The sequence below is a fragment of the Leptidea sinapis genome, chromosome 30, assembly GCF_905404315.1.
Source record: "Leptidea sinapis chromosome 30, ilLepSina1.1, whole genome shotgun sequence".
NCBI lineage: Eukaryota > Metazoa > Arthropoda > Insecta > Lepidoptera > Pieridae > Leptidea > Leptidea sinapis.
Window position 1 is genome coordinate 11,458,701 of NC_066294.1, and position 24,576 is coordinate 11,483,276.

Genomic DNA, 24,576 nt, shown 5'->3' on the forward strand with positions numbered 1-24,576 from the left:
AGCAGGCGGAGTAGCCCAACCCTCGACATCCACCAAACGCACTCGCTTGGACGACACCAACTCTCCGAGGGGTGACCACAAGAGGGCCAAATTGCTAAATCGGCCCAAACCGACAACATACGCCAACGCTGCGAAAACCGACCCTGTTGTGGCCATAACATCTACCACTACAGGGCATATTGACGCGAATATGGCACAGCTTATACAAAGCAAGCTTGAAGATAAGCTCATGACAGCCATGATGGCCGCTATGAATGAAGACAGAGAAGGGCCTGCGTTTCTGGGCAAACCCGTCTATGATGGGGGCATCCTAAAACTGTGGTGCTCTAATCTTAAAACATTGGAGTGGCTGAAAATAGCTGTCCCGGAAATCCAACTCCCTAACGGTGACACCCTGGCAGTAAAAAACATCTGGGAAATTCCCAACCGCGTCAGGTGTGGCATTCTACTACCAGGTGAATGGAAGGACACCAAAGCAATCGGCGGGATGCTACGGTTCCAGAACTCTTGGGTCAAAGTAGACAGCTGGTTGTTACACGCCCTTTATCACCACAACGACCACAGCTTCATCGTGGTAAGCATCCCGGAGGACCAAATCCCCAAAATCTTGGAGCATGAGCGCCGGCTATCATTCATGCTGGGCTCAGTATATCTGAAGTTCCAGGGGCCAGGAGGTAAATACACCGAGACCCCCCCCTCTAAGGATACAAACGGTGAGGCATCGACAACAACTGGGAATAATATAGACGACAGTGATGCACTGCCGGAACCCATGGACGCTCAAGCAATTGACCCAGCAGACGGCAACTGCGCCACTAGTTCTCCCTCGGAGGAAGTGCTCGACAGCCTAAAGGAGCTCGAAGAGCTTCTGGCGACGGGCACCAAAGGCGATGCCGACTGCACCAAGGGCATTGAAGAGCTCTGCATCGGGGATGGCGAGGAGGGTGTGCTATCCAAAGATGGCATCCCCTTCTAAGTGCAGCACCATCCAAATAAACCTCCACCATAGCGAAACCGCAACGGCCCAACTTCGGAAATGGTTGGAGGTTAACCCTACAGCTCTCGCCCTAATCCAGGAGCCGTGGGTTAGGCGAGGCCGGATATGCCATCTCTCCAATATCGGAGGTAAGCTTATACATTACTCAGGACCAGAACACCCTAGAGCCTGTATCTACATTTCTAATAATCTACATGTGCAACCCCTAACAGATTTTTGTTACAGAGACTTATGCGCAATAAAAATACTGGACAGACACTTCCTTCCAACTCACCAGAGAGCGATAGTGGTCGCCTCCGTCTATATGCCGGACGGGGAAGACCCACCGCCGGAAGAACTTGTCAAACTGGTGAACTACTGCGAGACAACCAAGAGCGAGCTTATTGTGGCTGCAGACTGCAATGCACATCACCCGCTCTGGGGCATGCAAACAACCAACAAAAGGGGTAAGCAACTCACTGAATACCTTTTTTCTACTAACCTTAATATCTTGAATGTAGGTTCAGAACCCACCTTTGTAAATAGAAGGAGCAAAACAATTATAGACATCACCTTAGCAACAGAGGGAGTGTCTGATTATATATCCAATTGGCATGTGTCGAAAGAAGCATCCTGCTCAGACCACAAATGGATACTTTTTAACATGGAGGTAAACATCACTACACCGCCTCCCAAGAGGAAACCCCGCAGAACGAATCTTACTCAGTACAAGTCGCTGATGGAATCGCGTCTAAAGGACGAAACACTCCCAGCCAGGATAATCGGAGTAGACAACATCGAAAACCAAATAGAAAAAATATACGAATTCATGACTGCCAGTTATCATGCTACATGTCCCCTCACCAGCCCTCAATCAGACAGACCAAGACCCCAGACCTGGTGGGGACCTGAATTAGAAAGGCTCAGGAAAAAAGTGAGGAGACATCTGAACCGCGCAATGAACACAGGCGATCAATACGACTGGGACATCTACAAAGAGTGTAAGTCTGAATACAAGAAACGCATCAGATACAGAAGATCAGAAGGCTGGCGTAAATTTTGCAGCAGCATCCAATGCCATAACCAGGCCAACAGGGCAAGGAAATTAATCTCTAACCAACCCAGGCAAATCCTTGGATCCCTGCTGAAACCTGACGGAACATTTACCAACTCACCAGAGGAAACAGAGCGAGTCCTGACGGAAACTCGATTTCCAGGATGCAAAATAATGCAGCATATCGAGTGGGTAAATGAAAACATAACCGCTGAGGAAGCTGACTGGCAACAAGCACACAAGTTGGTGACAACCGATAAAATAAAGTGGGCTATAAATTCCTTTCACCCCTTTAAGTCAGCAGGACCTGATGGGATCTTTCCCGCCTTGTTGCAATGGGGAGGAGAAGGTCTCCACAACCGGCTGATCAACATTTTCAGGGCGTGTCTAGCGCATAGATACATCCCTAGGATATGGAGGGAAGTTAAAGTGATCTTCATACCTAAACCAGGTAAAAGTGACTATTCAAACGCTAAATCTTACAGACCCATAAGCCTTACCTCTTTTACCCTAAAGACCCTAGAAAGGTTGTATGAAAGAGAACTGAGGGAGAATTACCTTAAGAACATACCCCTACACCCCAACCAACACGCATACAGTCAGGGTAAAAGCACCGAATCTGCACTCCACGCTGTAGTGAACGTTATAGAGGGCGCACTTTCGGAAAAAACCTTTTGTCTAGGAACTTTCGTGGAAATTGAAGGAGCCTTCGATAAGACAAAATTTACAAAAATAAAAGAAGCATTACACCGCCATGGAGTATGTACAACTCTGTCATCATGGATTGAAAACATGCTCAAACACAGAGTGATTTTACTAAATGAAAGTGAGACACAGAAAGCATTTGTAGCTAAAGGCTGCCCCCAAGGAGGAGTTATCTCACCTCTTTTATGGAACTTGGTAGTAAATGATCTAATTACCACTCTAAACGAAAATCACTACTTTACGGTAGCCTACGCAGACGACCTAACTATATTAATAAGCGGAAAGTTTGCCAGTACTATATGTGAAGTAACAAATGCAGCATTGAAAATCGTGGAAAGATGGTGCATAGATAACGACCTATCAGTCAACCCACATAAAACAGAATTGGTATTGTTCACAAACAAAAGAGTCCTGGGTAACTATAAACTGCCAAAACTGTTTAACACCGAACTCCAACTAAACAGCGAAGTGAAATACTTAGGAGTTATACTTGACAGCAAGTTAAACTGGGCGGCCCACTTGGAAACAAAAATAAATACAGCTACCGTAACCTTCTGGCAATGCCGTAGAATGTTGGGAAAGACATGGGGACTTGCCCCGAACATCGTACTATGGCTCTACACAGCTGTGATACGACCTATGATATGTTACGGCGCAGTTGTATGGTGGCCACGCACCAAGCTGATCACTACTTGTAATAAACTGCAACGATTCCAAAGACTAGCGTGTATGGCTATCACAGGATGTATGCGAACTACACCTACCGCGGCTGTAGAAGCTATGCTGAATCTTCCGGCACTACACCTCTATATAAAACAAGAGGCGGCCTGCGCCGCAGTAAGGTTGAAGACATTAAATCTTTGGAAAACCACTCAATCCCCACACCCAGAGGTTCTAAATGAGGTGATTGAAAAGGAGCCTCTGCTGTTGGCAGTAAGTGATAGATCTCCAAAGGAATACATATTCGATAAGAGATACAAAATACAGCTGCATGAAGAACTGAAAGAGGACCTCAGTATAAAAAACCTCAGGATTTTCACAGATGGCTCAAAGACAAGGTCGGGCACGGGATACGGAGTGTTCTCGGATGACCTAAATATAAGAATAGCTGCATCACTAGGAGCTCATAACACTGTCTTCCAAGCAGAATGTATGGGTATCATAGAAGCAGTCACTGCTACTTTGACTCGAAAGGTAAAAGACTACTCCATCCGCATCCTCTGAGATAGCAAATCAGTACTACAAGCCCTACAAAGCCACACTATCACCTCTAAGCTAATATACAACTGTCACCAATGTCTGAGGGAGTTATGCGAAAATAACAACCAAGTAACTCTTCAATGGATAAAGGGACACAGTAACTCACGAGGGAATGATGCCGCTGATGAATTGGCCAGGAGAGGCTCAGCGATGACAGCAAAAGGACCAGAACCAACTATCCCTCTCCCGCCTAGCTGGCCTACGAAGGTAATACGCCAACACACCAAGGAATTACATAATAAGTACTGGATGAACGTAAGTGGGTGTAGACAAGCAAAAGAAGCTCTACCACAAATAGACCCCAAGCTCTCTCGCAAGCTAGTAAAACTTCCACGACCTAGGTTACGGAAAATAACTCATGTACTAACGGGTCACGGCCCTTTTAACAAGCATCTGTTCAATACTGGCCTCATACCGGGCCAAACACCTGGGGTCACCGAGGACTCTCCCCGAGGTCATGGGTGACATCAGAGGTTTGATACATTACCTTGAGGAACTAGGGTGGCAGGATTAGCCGCCCTCCTCACCACGCAAAATAGGCGCGCTGTAGTCGTCGAGTTGCGGATAATAGCCCGTGATAACCTATAACCTATAACCTTTATTGTTTTACCGTTCTTAGGATTTTGAAAATAAATACGACCGCTATAGCCCAGTGGTTAGTGTGCCTGCCTGCTGAGCTACAGATCCCAGGTTCGAATCCCGGAAGGTGCAATCACTTATATGACGAAGTCATGGATGTTTATATTATGTATGTTTAAGTAAGTAAGTATGTTGTATTAAATATATCATTGTCATATACCTACATATAAATATAGTACATACAGGCTATGCCTAGTTTGGGGCAAGATAATTTGTGTAAGAGTGTGTCAGTATTAATATTATTATTATTATTATATATTCGACACTTTTCAAGTATTGAGTAGTTGTTAATTTTTTTATTGAATAGGAGGACAAACGAGCGTACGGGTCACCTGGTGTTAAGTGATCACCGCCGCCCACATTCTCTTGCGACACCAGAGGAATCACAAGAGCGTTGCCGGCCTTTAAGGAAGGTGTACGCGCTTTTTTTCAAGGTACCCATGTCGTATTGTCCCGGAAACACCGCACAAGGAAGCTCATTCCATAGCTTTGTAGTACGAGGGAGAAAGCTCCTTGAAAACCGCACTGTGGAGGACCGCCACTCATCCAGATGGTGGGGATGAAATCCTAACTTGTGGCGTGTCGTGCGAAGGTGGAATTCGGCGGCAGGAATCAGGTCAAACAGCTCTTCGGAACACTCCCCGTGATAAATGCGGTAGAAGACACACAATGATGCGACGTCTCTACGCAACTCCAAGAGATTCAGCCGTTCACAGCGCACTGAGTCCCCGACAATTCGAGCTGCTCTACGTTGCACGCGGTCAAATGGATCGAGCAGATACTGGGGTGCGCCAGACCAGAGATGACAGCAATACTCCATGTGTGGCCGGACCTGCGCTTTGTACAGCGCTAGAATGTGGGCCGGCTTGAAGTATTGCCGTGCTCTATTGATGACGCCCAGCTTCTTCGAAGCCAATTTGGCTTTGCCCTCCAGATGGCCACGGAATTGGCAATCGCTCGAGATTTCGAGACCCAGTATTCCGATACTAGGCGCGGCTTTAAGAGAAGTGTTCTCGAAGAGCGGTGATACGACAAATGGGGTTTTTTTAGTGGTAAACGCGCAAACTTGAGTCTTCTGGGGGTTAAATTGGACAAGGTTCAATTTACCCCATTCCGCGACCTTCTCGAGAGAGGACTCGATAGAAGACACAAGTTTCTCCCGGCACTGGTCGACGATTTCCCGAGAGAGACCTGCATGGCCCGTGTATACGGCATCACCAGTGCTGTCGTCCGCATAGCAATGTATGTTGGAGGTGTCCAACATATCATTGATATGCAGAAGAAACAGCGTAGGAGATAGCACACAGCCTTGGGGCACTCCAGCATTCACGAGCTTCGGGTTCGAGCAATATCCGTCGACAACGACATGTATGCTACGCCCAGTGAGGACCAGCTTCCTCCACGTCCAGGTCCACTTGCACAAGCTCTCGGGAAGCCCAAATGATGGAAGTTTTGAGAGGAGCGCCTTGTGCCATACACGATCAAAGGCCTTCGCTATATCCAGGCCTTCCCCCATGCTTTTAATAGCCGCCGCCCATCTATGTGTTAGGTATACCAGAAGATCACCTGCCGACCGTCCATGGCGAAAGCCGTACTGTCGGTCGTTGATCAACTGGTGACCCTCTAGGTATACTAAAAGCTGGCGGCTAATTATGCTCTCCATGATTTTAGAGAGCAGGGAGGTGATAGCAATAGGCCTGTAGTTCGCCGGATCCGAACTGTCTCCTTTTTCTTGATCGGATGGACAAGGGCTGACTTCCATGAGTCAGGGACTACGCCTTTGGAATAAGAGTGCCGGAATAAACGCGTTAGCACCGGCGCCAACTTAGGGGCACACGTTCTAAGCACGATTAGAGAAATGCCATCCGGCCCGCTCGACTTCCTGACATCCAACGAAAACCGAGCTCGCCTAACAGTTTTCTGTCTGAACTGTACTTCAGGCATAGAGCTCTGACACCGCGGGATGGTCGGCGGTGTTTTTCCGTTGTCGTCAAGTGTCGAGTTGGAGGCGAAAAGAGCGCACAGGCACTCGGCTTTCTCTTTTGCCGTATGGGCCAGGGTGTCATTCCTCATGTGCAACGGCGGCATGGACGGCTGGTTGAAGTTACCGAGAGCAGCTTTCGACAACGACCAGAACTTGCGTGTTCCGGTCGGGTAACTGGAAAGCTGCTCGCCGATTTTGACGACGTGCTTAGTCTTCGCACGGGCGATTTGCCGCTTAAAAAATCTGGAGGCACGTTTATATTTCCTCTTAAGAACTTTGCAGTTCGGATCCTTTGTGCCCAGCAACGCAACCCAAGTTCGATACGCCTGTTTTTTGCAGTCAGATGCTGCTTTAACTGACGCATCGAACCAGGGCTGTGATCTGCCACCGATCGGTACTACAGAGCTTGGTATAAAAATATCCATGCCCTGCAGCACTACGTACGATTGAAGTAGTGGACACAGAAGATTCGACCGAGAACCACAGTGAGTGCAAATATTAGTATGATGAATATGAATGTTAGAGTCCTCGCTTGGATGTTTATGACAAAGCATTTTGATACAATTTTGTGGCTGTTAGATCCTTTATATCTTGTATTCATAGTACTAGCGATTGTGTTATGTTAAAATAAGGGACGAGACGAGCAGAACGTTCAGCTGATGGTAATTGATACGCCCTGCCCATTACAATGCAGTGCCGCTAAGGATTCTTGGAAAACCCCAAAAATTCTGAGCGGCACTACAACTGCGCTCCTCATCTTGAGACATAAGATGTTAAGTTTCATTTGCCCAGTAATTTTACCAGCTACGGCGCCCTTCAGACCAAAACACAGCAATGATTACACATTACTGCTTCGCGGCAGAAATAGGCGCCGTTGTGGTACCCATAATCTAGCCGGCATCCCGTGCAGAGTACTGTGCCTCCCACTGGTAAATAATACAGTAAAAGTAATAATATCTTGATATTTCAAATAGATAATGTTAATAACTAACAAAAATGTAACCAAAAATATCGTAATAACTTTGTATGTCAGACCATACTGATTTAACGATATATCTTATTCCTATACGTATAAGATATATCTACACAAAATAATTTCTAAATTCTAAAACGGTAATCCATCATGCAGTGCATGATCTTCGAAAGCGATCATAGTATTGTATTCATTTAATTCAATTTGATTTTGTTTTTTTTTTTCTATTCGTTTTTCCAATTCGGGAAATCGATGCGGAAAACCAACTGCTGTACCTACCGCGTTAAATAAACAACATAATGTCATGCGGCAGCCAATCGACTTGCAAATTATAGCAAATAATAGAATGATTTTAATAATGAATTGTAATGAGCTAAGCCCTCTTGGGAACTAAGACCTGACATTGATGTCTCAAGATCACAAGCGCAACGCAATTGTATTCCATTGTATGCCATTAAGCATTTTTGAGTTAAGCAATCAGAAGCTGCACTGAAATCTAGAGGACAGGACGATTAGCTATTGTATCACTTTGTCATTTTGAATCAAAAATTAAAAAACTTTTACTAAACATATATTATAATACATTAATTATAACAGTAGTTCAAATATAAACTATTCCTGAAAATATATATTAAGGTAAGTCACATTATTAAAGGGAAATAAAACAAAAATTTTTTGTGAATAATCATATTTATTATATACATAATAAACTAAGTATAATAGCAAATGTGAAATGTATTATTGACAACAAAACTATTAAATTAATACATCGATACATAGACAATAGACTAGATATTAACAGACTAATAAAACACAGTTTAATTCTTTAACATATAAATAGAATATCAAAGCAAATTTAACGAAGAAACGATATCAAACGTTTAACTACAATTTCAAATATCAGATTCATTAATATTCAAAGAGTTCAAGTTCGTTGTAATATACAATCTAAAATTCAAATTCTAATTAATTTGAGCGTCAAGAGAAAGATGAAAACGAGCTTACATATTTATCTAGTAAAGAGAAAATTACTCTATAATATGTTGAACACACGCAAATCAACACTGACTCACTATAAGGGTGATTAAGTAAGTTAAAAGTTCACCCCAGTTGATTATGTTTCAAATATAACTTAGAAGCTGGTTCTACCAAATATGAAGTTGCCGGGAGCATTCGGATCTTCAGTGGAGAAATATTCCATCCAAAGTTCTTGGAACTCCTCCCAAGAGACGTTAGCTTGTCCCTGAAAGTGAAATGAGTTTTGTTATTCTTTCTTGTGTTCTTATAATGAATGTCGGTCAAATGAATGTATTTCGTCTGTATTTTTTCGTAAAACGTTTGAAGTCGTTATCATGATATATTTTATTAATTTCCGTTTAAATGTTCAAAATGTTTTGGTAATTGGTTTCTCAGTTTAAATATAAAAAAAGTAAATGTGTGTGGGTGTGTTTGTTATTACCAAATTTTGCACACACTTCGTCAGGCATACGTTAAAGGATATAGGGTACAATTTATCCTATAAGTTTAAGTTAATTTTAATTTATTATAAATTCTCGAGGGATTGATGTACATATTTTGGGTCGGGTCCACATAATAATATAACGAACGCAAAAGCTACGGAACGAAAGAGAGAGTGTGCGTACCGAGGACAGTCAAAAGAATCCCACAATAAATTTGTTCACCGTCATTCATTATACGTGGACAAGGCTAAAAGTGAACGAATTCACAGGCAGAACCTAGTCAATAAACAAAGACTTGAATCATAAATTTCATTTAATACATGTAGTTATAGATTAGAATTAAAAAAAAATAAAAAAAAATTATAAAACATGTGCATTTGCATACAGAGGTGAGATCCAGTATCAATACGATTCTAATCGTAATGCATTACGAAACATAATATTATGTAATATCTCTGTTTGTATCATTGAAGACCACTGTGGACTATAATAACACAAATCGGATAGAATGGATGACCATATAGGAGGCCTTTGTAGAAGGACAAACAGTTATCAGGAAGAGGACACAGACTGTATCAAAGTAACTGCATAAAATTAAGTTAATAAAAAAATGTATTGTAATATGTCTATTAGTAAGTAAGTTAATTTGATCTATAATAAGTCTTTATTATCATTATTAGCCTGATGGAAAGCAATCACCGACGCCCATGCTCCCTTTCAACACACAAACAAAATAACCGACCTTTGACAAATTGGATAAATCGTTTTCTTGAAGGATAATTTAGTATCTAACCTTTGTCACCGTAATAATTGTGCCAGACCTTTAACCAAACTAGTCACAGTAACTTCAGGGTCCCACATATTATGTTTATCATCAGATACCATCAGATTAAATAAATAACAACCTTTAAGTATAAATTGATTTCTGAGTCATGAATTCTATGAAAAGTTTAAACACTTATTAATATTACAAAGTTTTTATACTTTAATGAATTTCTCAGTATGTTTAACAATTTTATATAGTTATTTATACATTTTTGGATATATTTAATGTATTTAATAATTTTGAACCATTCCATATTTTTAGCTAAGAAATTCTGTAAACGATATTGCAATAGCAAGGTTTATTTGAGGAGATCTATAAAGGAATTTAAAGACACTTTGTATTCAAATATTTAGTCCTTACCTTAGCCATCTTGCTGAAAGCAGCCTTGCACTCTTGTGGATTGATACCATAAGAGGAGCAGACGGTGGTGAACTCGTCGCAATCAATGGTGCCGTCAGCACTCGCGTCTTCGAGCTGGAACATGAAATGGCAGTACTGCTGCTGCCATTTCAGTGCTGCCGACGGGTTCTGAGCATAATCATTCCACATTGATACCCACTCGTCCACGGAAACCTGTTCAAGAAAGTAACGCTTAAAATACAAAATGTAAGCGATGAGAATTGCCAAGGAAAAAGTTTATTCAATGCATGCAATGCTGCATTGATGCAATGATGCATTTTTTATCATATTATTTTTAATTGTATTCTATCATACCATTAATGCATTAAAATTATCATCCCACAAAAATGTTACTTAAAAAAACCAACTTCTTATTGTATAGAACAAAATTGGCGAAATAAAATTTCATTCCTCATTTTACACCATTGAGGGGTTTACATTTTTAAATAAAATTTTATACACATAAAATAAAAAAATCATCAAAAATTCTCAATTTATGCAATAAATACAAAAATAACAAATGAATAGATAGAACTTTCTTATAAATAATTTTATACAGTATTATTCAATCCAAACTAATTAGAAGACCACAAAGAAATAAATCACCTCAGTCACTTGTGACAGACAGATATCGTATTCTTAATTGACGGAAAAAATGTAGAACAAAAACAAATAAATAGAGAGAACCTTCTTATAAATCAGTTAATACAGTATTATTTAATTCACACTCATTAAAAGAACAAAAAGAAATAAATCACACCAGTCACTTGTGACAGACAGATGTCGTCGATCCCAAACTGGCCTATAAACAAAGTTACAAAGACATTTCGTCCTCACCACACCCAAAATTGTCGTAAACATGAAGCGGGCACACTCAACGCTCTAAATATTGAGGTTGTAGCCATTTTACTGACATTATGCAAAGAATTCGTAGAGACCATTATGAAACGACCCGAGTCCATTCTACTGGCAAATATCGAGCTAAATCACTAATGTAATGCGACAAAGGAATACTTTAAGCGCTTTTGTTTACTATGAAGCTTTGTGTGGAAAGTTTTATAGACTTCCATTGGGATGATGGCCAATTCGTGAGTTGATTTGAAATATATATCTTAAGTATTGGTAAATGTTTCACCGGGATAAATGTTTAACCCACCTTAGTTATTCCTTTGTCTATGTTTTAATCGTTGTTAATTAAGAAAAATGTAATAGCATTTAAATATGTATAAAAAGTCCCAATTGGCAGATAATTTAATTAATATTTTTTAATTAGTTATGTACCGTACTTAGTACAATAAAATGATTTTGTGTTTCAACCAACTTACTACTGCCTTAGCTAGATGTTTTAGCCATTTCATTATCCGTTGCAATCAATGAAGGCGCTAATAGCCCTATAATATTATGACTAGTTTCACCAGAGAGATGCGATGTAAAATAAAAACATAACAACAACAATATAAACACCTATATTATAATGCCGATTGTAGATATTTACTTTGATTTCATTAATTTTAGTCATTTGAATTCTATGTTAAGCTGAATTGAAATTTACCTTCTTAGTATAGAAGAAATAATGAAAAAAAAATTTACAGTCTACTGTAAATTTTTTAAGTTTAAGTTTTTAAGTTTCTAAACTTCTCGAATAAACGCTATATTTAATGGTAAATATAATAGAAATTGCCTGCGACCTATGCTGTCCTTGAACAACAGAGGAAATTAACAGCGTAGCTAGGCTATATGGTTCTCCTATAGATATTTTTGTATCAATTCTCCCTGCGCTACGGTCTGGGAGGATGACGTCAGATGATATGGGAGTAGAGACTAAACGAGACAGGCGACCGATCACCAGCAGTGGAAGAACTAGTATGAAAGCTACATCCAATATTGGATCAACAAAAGGCCTTCACGATAGTGATGATTTTCTTTTTGACTTACTTACATACTTTAAGTATGTTTGTCGCATCACTTTATAATATATTAAGGTTATTGTTAAGATTTATTGTTGTTTTTAATTACATAACATGATTTGAAAACTTTTTCTGAAGTGGTGGTAGATGTAAAAAGAAAAGAAAACTGTTGATATTCAAAAGTGTCACTTCCCCAACCTACGTAAATAAAGTGATTTTGATTTAATTTAATTTGATTGGATTTTTAATTTACAAACCTGTCCATCCTTGTTAGAATCAGCTCGTTTCCGCAGACCATCCCATATATTAATCATGACTTCATGCGTCTCACTGTGCTTAGGGTCACCTGCCTTCCAGCCGCGCAGACTGCAGATTTTCTGTATTAATAAATACCTATTATATACATGTTATATAAGCAGTGATTTTTATGGGGTCGGCTTGATTCATATATATATTTATTTCGAGTAATAAGAAGATCCACAAACCAAGAATGAACCATGCGGCCCGCTCTTCATGCCCATTGTCACTGTAAATAGTGAATTGTAGACACTACATCAGTGTCTACAATTCTAGACTCCCATACGCCTAGTAAAAGGTCTTCAAAGAATTTCCGAGCGGGCTGCATTGATACTAACTTATACAGATAACATTAAAACATTCATTTGAATTAACACCTTATTTCATTGCAGTAATGCTCAAAGTCTAAGAATAAAACTCTGCTTAAAAGACACGTAGGCATAGTTTTGCTTCAGACAATTTTTGAGCGAGATTGTGAATCTAGTTGTTGACTGTACGTTAATGATTATAGAGTTCTCACAGTTTATTAATTAATCTTTCATACCGCCTAGAAATACAAACTCAATATGAAATTACACCAGTGTTTTATACGTTTATACAACATTACCATAGAAATACATATAGAAAGCTCTAGAAGGGACATAAAGGCATTGAGTATGTCGGTTCATCAGTAGCTTATAGACCAGAAACTCGTTAATATAGATTTAGTACTTTACTAATATCATTAATAGGAAGAGTGAACGTGAAATTACGCGTAAATCTATTTAATTTATTTTCGGTGTATTTCAGCGTATCAAACTACACAACTAAACTCGTCCACAGTATCTTTACTCAAAGCGGAGGACGTGCCCTACCTAAACCATCTGAGGATGCTAAGCCTCTTAAAAGTAATAGGTCTTGAGGATATTATTTAAACTTCGGTGCAGTAACGGCACATGTTTCCTAGCTAGTAGCCTCGATTTTTCCTCATCTTCCATAAATATTGCAGTATCCAAGTTTTGCAACAGAAGTTACATCAGTGATAGCCAAGGACTATATATCATTGCTCGGTACGTATATTATGGTAAGTCAAAAGGACCGCTTGTGGTGTACAATGATCGTAAAGATAAGGTTTATTTGTTACCTCTATTGCGAGCTCGAAATCTTTTCTCTCGATCGTGCCGCTTTGATTTACGTCTGGAAATACAAAAACATGTTTAAGCAAACATACATCTAAGGCTTATTACTAAATCAAATTCATATCTTATATGTCTGTTTGTGTCGATGTCTCTATATGTATGTATCTTATATGTGTAAAACTCGGAAACAGCCCTTTCTTCAGAGATAATACCAGACTAGATAATATGTTATCTTCCACAAACAAAGACCCGTGTAGTAAATTTTATCCAAATCGTGTTTTTTATTTATTTATTGTTCTACCAGCGATTTTACATTAAAATATTTCTTAAACAATTAACAATTTAAATCACATGTGCAGGGTATGCAAAATCATTTAAAGGTAAACACTACATGCTAATTTCGCTTAACGATACACACACAAAACCGGTGAAAAAAAAGTATAAAAATTTGAAAGTCTGCAATAATCAATAGAGATTGTTTAACGGATAGTTAGGGAAACAAATAATAAGTGTTTTAATTAACTACAACTAAGTATAAGAAAAATCTAAACCTAAGCTAAGTTATCATATAATAAAATAAAATAATCTAAACTAAAATTAAAATATTATATTACCTATGTTATAACCAACAGAGCAAAGTAATCTATCACACTCATAACTGGCTGACTAGATTTCTGATAACTATTATACGAATAGTGTTAGGGGAATCGATATTTATATTTAATTATTGAACTGAATTTATTATATACTTTACACAAGCGAGAGATAGTGCAGTTGGCGCCAAAGACTGTTCTAGTGCGTGGAGGCACGACCGTAATTGCAGTACGGGGATATCTGCGTGGTACTCGGAAATTAATTTTACGTAGTAAACTGGGGCAGTCTAAATTGTTTCTTAGCAATTTATATAAAAACTTTAAGTCCAAGAATTCTCTTCTTTGTTCAAGAGTCATTATGTTAAAGTGCTCTAATCTTTTTTTTATATGACACCACCCTTTTGTAAATATTCGCTGAGTATGATAGATGCCACATGAACCTTTTCTGCACACGCTCCAGTATTAAGTAGTGTGTAGAATAATGTGGCCGCCAAACAACGCTACAATACTCTAAATGACTGCGGACAAGGCTGTTGTAAAGACAGATTTTTATTTTGGCATGTTAAAAATTTCGACCTTGTCGCTTAATAAAACCTAATAATTTTAACGCTTTGCTTATAACGATTTCAATGTGGTAGAGATAAGTCAATTTCCTATCAAGCATAACACCCAAGTCCCCTATGAGTTCAACTTCTTTAAGAGTATTACCATACAGTTCATACCTTGTCGGAATAATATTATTTTTGTGAGTAAATTTACTGCAGTTGAGTTGCATGCCATTAGATTCACACCAATTGGTAAGTTTATTTAGATCGTCCTATAATAGAATCGAATCACTTGATGAAGAAATTGTTCTCGTTATTTTTAAGTCATCGGCATATAAATATGGTGTGCAGTGTCCAAAACAAGAAACAATGTCATTCACTTCTGCTGCCAATACTGCATTTAACTTTTTTTAAGGGTACATTATCTGTGATAGCAACCTGTAAAATCTCGTAGAATACTTTAAACATTTCATTTATATCACATCGGTTCAATATCGTATCAAAATCAATTCCCTTCAAGTACGCATTAATGGAATCATAATCGGCTTTATAAACGTTGTACCGCTCGTTTGAAGTATTAGTGGCAAGTCTATGTTGTCTCGTATAAGGAATACTAATTTCAACGGGGGGGGGGGGGGATGCATTGGATCAATATTACTTATTGGATTAAAAGAGTAACCGAAGGAACATATTGGTAAATCTACGAGTACAAGATCAAGTATCTTTTGCCTATTATTAAGAACATAGTTTACATTGGCGCAGGTCTTTCCTGATATAAAATCCAGTAATCTCTGAGCTGGGGGTATGTTATAGTCAGCTGGGTTTAAGGATGCATTCCTTGTAATACAGCTAAGATAAAAGTCGCCAATTTTACATGTTAACATATTATGTTGCTCTGAAACTCTATTACAGTTATTTAAAAAAATATCGAATAATTTCTCATTTACAGGAGGTGGAATGTATATACTACAAAATGCTAAATGGCGTATACTGTTAAAATGGAGCACATCTACAACTACCCACAAATCTTCACAATCGCTTTCCCAGTTACTAACTGTTTGAAATTATATTGGTCTTGATAGCGATTAGAACGCCCCCACTTAGTGTTAAGCTTTGCAGTCTCTTTGTCCCTTCGATACACGGTGTAACGTGCATCAAACAATTCACTATTTGAGATTGAGCTATTCAACCAGGTTTCAGTCAAAATAATGTCATAATTATTAACTGCTATGTTACGGTAAACATCTTGGGTTTTGGTTCTTAATCCGCGAACATTCTGGTATAACATATTGTTGCGTAGCAACCCTTCGAAGTATGTGACGAGAGTTGTCAAGCTTCAAGACATTGTTAATTTCAACAGCTCCGTCAGCAATACTCGTAGCTCAGCGGAAAAGTGTTTACTTTAGACGCTGTAGACCCGGGTTCGATACACCTACCAGTGTATGGATTTTTTTGGGTTTTGTAAAGTTAAAGGAAATTTCTAGTAAGTTCAGGATCAAATCGAACAGAAAAAAAGGGATGGAAAATGTGTAAGCAGGATAAAAATAGTTAAAAGAATTTTCTAGTACAATTTAAATTTCAAAATGGAATGGGAGAATCATTTTGAAAATAGAACGGATCCGGGGGTATATAAGCCGTACTAAGCGTGGCCTACGGCAGTTCTAGTTCTGACTCGAAAGTGTAAAGAAGAAGAAGCAGAAGAAAAGAAGAAGCAGTGAAAAGTGGAAGTGTTCCAAGAAGAAGAAGATAGAAGAGACTTAGTGTTCGGTGCGGTGTGACGCGTTGAAGGTACCGCCGCCCACAAGAGGAACAGCGGCAGACCGGCGAAGCGCAAGTTCAGAAAAAGTGAACGCAAATAAAGACTCGTTCCTATAAGCGGAGTATTATTTCCAATCCCTGACCCACTCCCGTGTCAATATTAATCTAAGCGCCTTTTTAGGATTATGACACCATTACGTGACCTCAACCTTACACTCTAACTTAAATTACTAAGAAAGTCTATGCTTTTTATTACTTTGTAATCAGAAATATCGTCCTTGCGCATTAGTATACGACCATTTCGAACCCAAACATATTTGTAACCTTTTTCTTTGGCTTTAAGTCTCGCCGCGGCATGTAGAGCTTTATTCTCAGGTGACAGATGTTCCATGACATAAATTGGTTGTTTTTCCCCACTTATCCCGATTCCCATGTGAGAGGTGGTCAATTTATCTCTAGGGTTGGATTTATTATGCTTTATCACTGCTGCCAAAACACTGTCCCTAGTAAGCGGAGAATTGAATTTAACTATGACAGATCTCATTACATTCATAATTTTGTCAGTAGCTATATCTAACCCTATTACACTGCCCAGCTGCTCCACGATTTTGATCAGATTTTCATTTTTTCTTTCAGGGACAAATTGCTATTCCAGGTTGTTGTATCTAGATCGCAGTTCAAGTTTGTTAACACGTGTCGCTGCCTCAATATTCACCTCTAGTTTTGCATTATGTTCCTTAAGATCCTTTACAGCTATTTGATTTACACGGTGTTCTTTCAAGAAACCCTCGTGCTGGTTGTTTATAAAATTTATAAAATTTTTCATGTCTGTGATTTCTTCTTAATACGCTTTTTATGGAAGTCCGCATCTGTGTTAGCATTTCTTTCATTTCGGCTCGTACAGTTTCACTCACCATCTCACGTATTTCTTCCAGCTGAGATGATTTTTCTGTTTCTCGTGACGAAACTGCTACTCTTTTGGTTGATCTTTTCGTGACATTTTTGTCGTAGGCTAAAAGGGTGTCTTTAGTACGCGCGGGTGTGTTCTCACTGTTACCTTTCGGCCTTCTTGACATACAAGCGGGACACGTCCATTCATTCGTGGAATCTGAATCTGTGCTAAATTGCCCGGTTGACTTCAAACACGCACGGTGGTATCCGTTTTTACATTTTGTGCAACACATTAATAATCTTCTTCATCATTCACTTCGTTACAACAGTTCATGTGTACCTTGGACATTTTTAAACTTCTTTAATTTAATTTAATTCAATTAATATTAGCCTTATTTTTTAAAGTACTGTGATGACCTCAACAATCAATTTATTAATAATCAAAAAATAGCTACTCCAACCAGGGAATCGAACTCCTGACTTATACCTTTACAGTCAAAGAGTTGCCCGCGGCGCTATGATTTACTACGTTGAAATTGTTGAACGAAATTAATCATATTTTTTAAGTGGGTAGTCGCAAAAAATCTCTTTAGAGTTCAATGACCGATCACAACATTCGCAATAACAGAATTATATTATAATCATAGAATTTGCATCACAAATACATTGAATCACTGTTTACTAGTCTAATTAAATTGTTACAGAATTAGTGTTTAGTTTTTATATTAACTATCAATCGGTTTTGTTATTTTCAACATCACTTTCAAAACAATAACTTGACAAGAGCACGAACACACGTCTTACTAACACGGCGTACGCACGGAACTTTTTCTGTTGATTCTGAGATATGCAAACTTTTCAAAATATTTTCATTCTTCCATCTATTCAAATACAGCTTGATAAGAACTGCTCGTTTAAATATATTATGTATGTAGACTTATCTTAAGAGATACTCACTATTCTCGGCCACACTACGTTTATATATATCCTACGAATACTTCATTATACTATAAGGTTAACCTTATAAGAAAGAAAAATGTATGCAAAAGTAAATCTAAAAAGATGGCAAAATGTACCAAGGTAAAAATATAACCGTCTTCAAAAAATCCGGAATTAATGGCCATAGTTAATCCCAATACGGTGAGTGATTGCGACTCCAAGATAACTTTAAATTTTAGACCAAAATATATTAATCCTAAAGATGTTAAAAGAATAATAAATCTTTCAGTGCAACAGATGTGTGTCTGCGATTTCTACAGTGTGAGTTTCTGCGTTCTCCGCTTTAAAGTCTTGTTCGATTCCATATCATTCGTTTAACCCACAGTTTGTATCGGCATACTCGGAGTTGATATATCGAGCAACGGTCAGTTCCCTTGTGATTTGGAAGAACAGGCCAAAATCGCCTTCATCTTAATTTATCGCTTGCAACTATATAATGCACAAATTTGGCTTCACATGGAGTCTGAGTCTGGGGGCACTCTCCAGTACCAGTTTCATCCATTTGACCGCATACAATGAAGAGCGACCCAGATCATCGAACATGAAGTCATCTGCGATAGGCTTTATTATTTTTTAGTAGAGATGTGGCATCTTCTACAGCATATATCATGGAAAACTCTCAGAAGAGTTGTTCAGGTTAATACCGAATTCCATCACTCGACGTTAAGTCATAATGCAAAGTTCCAACCACATTATATTAATGCCTGACTTTCTACAATTCCGGATTTTGAAAAAGAAATTAAAGAAATGATGTCTACTTTTCTAAAATAACAAACTAGAGTGTCCCAACAAGCCTCTGAAACACTAAAAGAAATAAAAAAATCCAACCTTAATATCGAAAGCTCAGTCACGTTTCTGATGTCTCAGAACCTTGAAAATAATATATTTCATTTAGAAAGTCAGGGAAAAGAAGATAAGAAATACATCGCATTCTTAGAAAAATATTAGAGAATATGGAAACAGGTAGCCGTCAGGCTAATTTCGTAATATAAGGTATTCCGAAAGCTTCCGGTGAGTCTAAGCAACACTTAATTGACATGCCTATATGTCCTTCCCAGAACATAGTCTGCCTGCTAGCCAAGTCAAATATTGAAGACATATATAGTGCACGGAAAAATCAATGAAAGCAAAAATCCACCAATCATTGTAGAAACGGGTTCTACGGTTTTAAAAACCGAATCACTGAAATACACATCACATCACATCTGTCAAGATGTTAAATATTAAACACATTTCAAAGCTATTTTGTAAACATCTCGGCCTTAAGACACAAACAGACACACCAATTACTTATCAGAACACCTGACTAATAAGAGTCATCTCGGTCATATTATTATTTATATTATTATATTTATAAATATTGTCGGACTGCATATGGCAAGGTATATCAGAAAAGATGACCAGGCGCCTCTAATAAACCTAAGGAACGAAGAGCAAATCCATCAACTTATGATTGAATCATGACTAGTTTGTTATACCTAAGAGTTTTGTGTATTTTGTAATGTTAATGTTTTTTTATCAGTTAATTCCGCTGCTGAAACGCTGCTATACTTGCAATTTATTATTAATTTTTGTGTATTCGTCATTTTTGTTATTCCTGGCACACTAATACAATAACCCCATTGTCCTGTACATTTAAAACTAAAAACAAATATTTACTCTTATACATACAAGCCCTTAAATAAACAATCACTATCACTACAACTTATCACTAACGCACACATATATCTTAATTCTTAGTACACATACTACTAAGTAATTGAATTAAGCTTAAGAATTTGTTATGTTTTAAAGTGATAACCCTCACTTCTGGAATTAATAACATAAATAAAACTGAAGCATACAAGATTTTGTCAACGATACGTCACTCAAACGGTTCGCTCAGTTTTAAAGAGTGCTCGCACGGAACGCGAGAACACGGGCGCTATAGTGCTTAAAAGGAGGCTCCAATCATAAATATTGATTTATGTATATACTTGATAAAGAAAATAAACATTTTGTATCTATATTTGTATATAGACGATTAAAAGAACTTACTTGTTAAACGTACTTCAACAGAGATTAATTGACTTGTGCTTTCCGATGAAAGGAAACCGTGTCAAGTATATTACCGGTGGAGTAATGTAATTAACAGTTCTCAGAGTGAGAACAGTTCGTGATACCTTTGCTCCAGATTAACTTATGAGCATTTAACAGGACTTTAAATTATTCTAATTCAAAATAATTAGGGAGGTGATTTAAGTTTTTTCAGTAGTCTCAGTTGCACAAGATGACGGCTAAATGTTTATAACCACAACGGCGCCTATTTCTACCGTGAAGCAGTAATGTGTAAGTATTATTATGTTTCGGTCTGCAGAGCGTCGTAACTAGTGAAGTTACTGGGCAAAAGAGACTTAACATGTTTCAAGGTGACGAGCGCAATTGTAGTGCCGCTCAGAAGTCTTGGGTTTTGAACCGGCACTGCATTGTAATGGACAGGGCGTATCAAATACCATCAGCTGAACGTCTTGCTCGCCTCGTCTCTAATTTTCATAAAAAATGTGTTTTCTTTAAGTAATTTTAATGTAGCTGTCGATTTTTGTTTCATCGAAGAGGAAGACAAACGAACATGCAATACGGGTCTCCTGATAGTAGGTGATCACCGCAGCCCATACCCTCTTGTAATACCAGAGGAATCACAGGAGCGTTGCTGGCCTTGTATTACAATCTTGGGCTAAGCAATCTTGGGATCACAAAGCTCCGAGTTAAATAAGATGCGTCGTGCCGTCCGCGTCCGCGTCCCTAGCGCTCACTACAGATATAGGTATAAATGTCAAGGAGACAGTTGAGCTACGCCACCATTCTATTACTTGATTTGTGTTAATGTTGTGTGGAATAAACGTACATTTCAATTTGAAATCTTGTGGTGAGAGTCAACAGTTTAACCTATTGCGCCACTAACGAATTTTTTTTCTTGTCAAATACCAGAAGGCTCAAATATAAACTTCAATTATAAACCTTAGAGCTAACTGTATCCAGTGTTTCTGGAAGGAACAGTCAGCTCTGGCAGCAAACATCTTTAGAATGCTGTTACTGCTCACACGTAGAAGCTGTAAGATGTAGACCGCTTTATGAAGTTATATTTCTTTAGGCGCGTTATAAAAAATAAATGACAGTGAAATTTTAAAATGCGCGCGCATCACTATAACACAAAAGTAACATGGTGAAGTTGGTTCTTAAAATTTTCTGACGTTTGCAACATTCATTTTTTTCATCCATCCATCCATCTTCATCCATTATTAAGATAGGCAAAGGGTTCAAGCCCGTACAGCCGTATTCGATATTAATATTAAGTGGGTGTAATATTACGTTGATTAATAATTAATTGTCAAAGCCATCTTTGCATGGTTTTGTACAATATTGTTCTTTCTACAAACGTAGAATAGCAGGAGGAGTAAATAATTTAAGGAATTTTGCTTTGTTACTCCAAGGAAGTATAATTTCTTGCGTGCATACATAAGTACACACACACGTTTTTTGGCATTATGGCATGGAAACCATCCACAGTTGCATTAATATTACATCCATATATTATTAGGCAAACTTAACCTTCGTTGTTTTTCAAACTTGATTCTAACATGCATATCAATGATATGTTGGACACCATTCATTGCTATGCAGACGACAGCACCGGTGATGCCATATACAAGGGCCATGCAGGTCTCTCTCGGGAAATCGTCGACCAGTGCCGGGAGAAACTTGTGTCTTCTATCGAGTCCTCTCTTGAGAAGGTCGCGGAATGGGGAAAATTGAACCTTGTCCAATTTAACCCCCAGAAGACTCAAGTTGCGCATTTATCACTAAAAAAACCCCATTTGTCGTATCACCGCTCTTCGACAACACTTCCCTCAAAGCCTCGCCTAGTATCGGAATACTGGGTCTCAAATCTCGAGCGATTGCCAATTTTGTGGTCATCTGGAAGGCAAAGCCAAATTGGCTTCAAAGAAACTGGGCGTCATTAATAGAGCACGGCAATACTTCAAGCCGGCCCACATACTAGCGCTCTACAAAGCGCAGGTCCGGCCACACATGGAGTATTGCTGTCATCTCTGGTCTGGCGCACCCCAGTATCGGCTCGATCCATTTGACCGCGTGCAACGCAGAGCAGCTCGAATTGTCGGGGACCCAGTGCTCTGTGAACGGCTGGATCACTTGGCGTTGCGCAAAGACGTCGCTTCATTGTGTGTCTTCTACCGCATTTATCACGGGGAGTGTTCCGAAGAGCTGTTTAACCTGATTCCTGCCGCCGACGTCCACCTTCGCACGACACGCCACAAGTTAGGATATCATCCTCTCCATCTGGATGTGTGGCGGTCCTCCACAGTGCAGTTTCTTCCACGTACTACAAAGCTGTGGAATGAGCTTCCTTGTGCGGTGTTTCAGGGACGATACGACATGGGTACCTTGAAAAAAAGCGCGTACACCTTCCTTAAAGGCCGGCAACGCTCCTGTGATTTCTCTGGTGTTGCAAGAGATTGTGGGCGGCGGTGATCACTTAACAACAGGTGACCCGTACGCTCGTTTGTCCTCCTATTCCATAAAAAAAAAACATTTAATTCTGCTTTGTATAGAGCGTGTTTTTTTTATTATATTTTATCGCTTTATTTTTGCTCTAGCCCTATCTCAAAAGAGTTTGGTCTCAGAGCCGATTAAATGTGCTTATAATAATTAAAAGACTTAATTCCTTCTTATTATGCATATTGTATAAACACGCTTTTATAAGCTTAGTATGTATCTAAATGGTATGTATATAATGGAACGGAATATTTTAACGTGAATATTTCAGTCACATTAAAACGTCGTCATTTACTGAAATTTATCAAAGATCGATGAAAATAAAATAATTTAAATAGCCTGTCATAATCATGACTTTAAATAAATTATTGTATAATATGTTTGTTCGTATGTAATGTTTACGAATTTTAGAGACCTTTTTATTTTCTTTGAATAAAGTACCTCCTTAGAGATATTGTGGTTATGTAAAAGCTCTGTTTACTTGCATTCTAACTTTTACACTTCTTATGATGTCACCGTACTGCTATCAATTACAATTGACTGAGATTCTTTATATTTTTACTGTGTACGTGGGATAATTTTAGGACCCAAAAATTAAAAGAATATTAAAATATTGCAAGAAAATATGGGCGGCGGTGATCACTTAACATCAGGTGACTTGTGGGGTCATTCGACCTCCGTCAGTATATTGTGGTTTAACACTGAGTATAGAAATGAAGGCAATAAATGTAAATTTTAAAAGTAGGTACAAACCAAAGAAGACATTGAAGACATAGAGCAGCTTCTTTCGTCTGAACTCCGAGATGGACATTTTAATCTGCAACAAAGTACACCAATTAGAATAATTTTTTCACCGTCTACAAAGAATTTCCAACAAGAATATTGTTACTTCACAACAAAAGAAATAAATGATCTCTCGCCTCGAGGAAATTCTCACATAAATAATAAATAATGCGAGCGACGCTTTTCTTTTTAAGCTGGAAATGAAACTTGAAAGGTTTTTGTTCGTTCCGTCGCAATTGATTCAAAGTGTACTTTATATTAGGCTGCTAAGCTGTGGATTTAAATAACATTAGTAGTTGAAAGCTTGCTTAAATCCATCTTTGGAAACCCTTTAAAGGTTTCAATGGACATCCAGTTGTTGTTGATAATCCTGTAGATGTGGCAATGGGCTGGACATAGCTGTAGAATAAAAGATGAAACTAAAAACATGGAAGGGATCGATACGGACAGGAAAAGACAAGTGGGCAGACCTAAGAGAAAGTTGGTCCACGACAAACGAGCCTAGCGAGAAAGATGGTAAAAGATGCAGGGGACTTTTATCCAAAAGGAGTCCATATTTATTCCATAGGAATAAACTATACTATTTTATAAGCAGTTTTAAGCCTCCTTTATACCAATCTTGTATAGATGTATTTAAAATGTTTACCAGTGTATAAGGATTGGTTTTTATTAAGTTATTTCAGTAAAGATGGTCTGCCTAATGCTCAGTGACATAATTTGCACATAACAATGAGACGTAAAGTTATATTAGATTATATTAATTAAAACTGGTATACAGTATGAGTAGTTTTGTGGTAAATATAGAAGTGGTAGTAATACTGTCACGAATGAGAACATCACAGTAAATATTAAAAC

The 24,576-nt window shown here is 38.5% G+C and overlaps 1 protein-coding gene across 1 annotated transcript in view; it reads right to left on the minus strand.

Annotated features, from left to right (window-relative positions):
* Nucleotides 1-8,331: 8,331 nt before the first annotated feature.
* The window catches only part of LOC126973809 (calexcitin-1), a 68,794-nt gene continuing 52,549 nt past the window's right edge, over nt 8,332-24,576 (minus strand). The window contains exons 3-7 of the mRNA XM_050821150.1: nt 23,692-23,755; nt 13,604-13,656; nt 12,441-12,560; nt 10,238-10,450; nt 8,332-8,834 (exon numbers count right to left, since the gene is read on the minus strand). Coding sequence (XP_050677107.1) covers nt 8,724-8,834; nt 10,238-10,450; nt 12,441-12,560; nt 13,604-13,656; nt 23,692-23,749 — 555 coding nt within the window. The 5' untranslated portion in view covers nt 23,750-23,755 and the 3' untranslated portion in view covers nt 8,332-8,723. The remainder of the gene's footprint in view (nt 8,835-10,237; nt 10,451-12,440; nt 12,561-13,603; nt 13,657-23,691; nt 23,756-24,576) is intronic.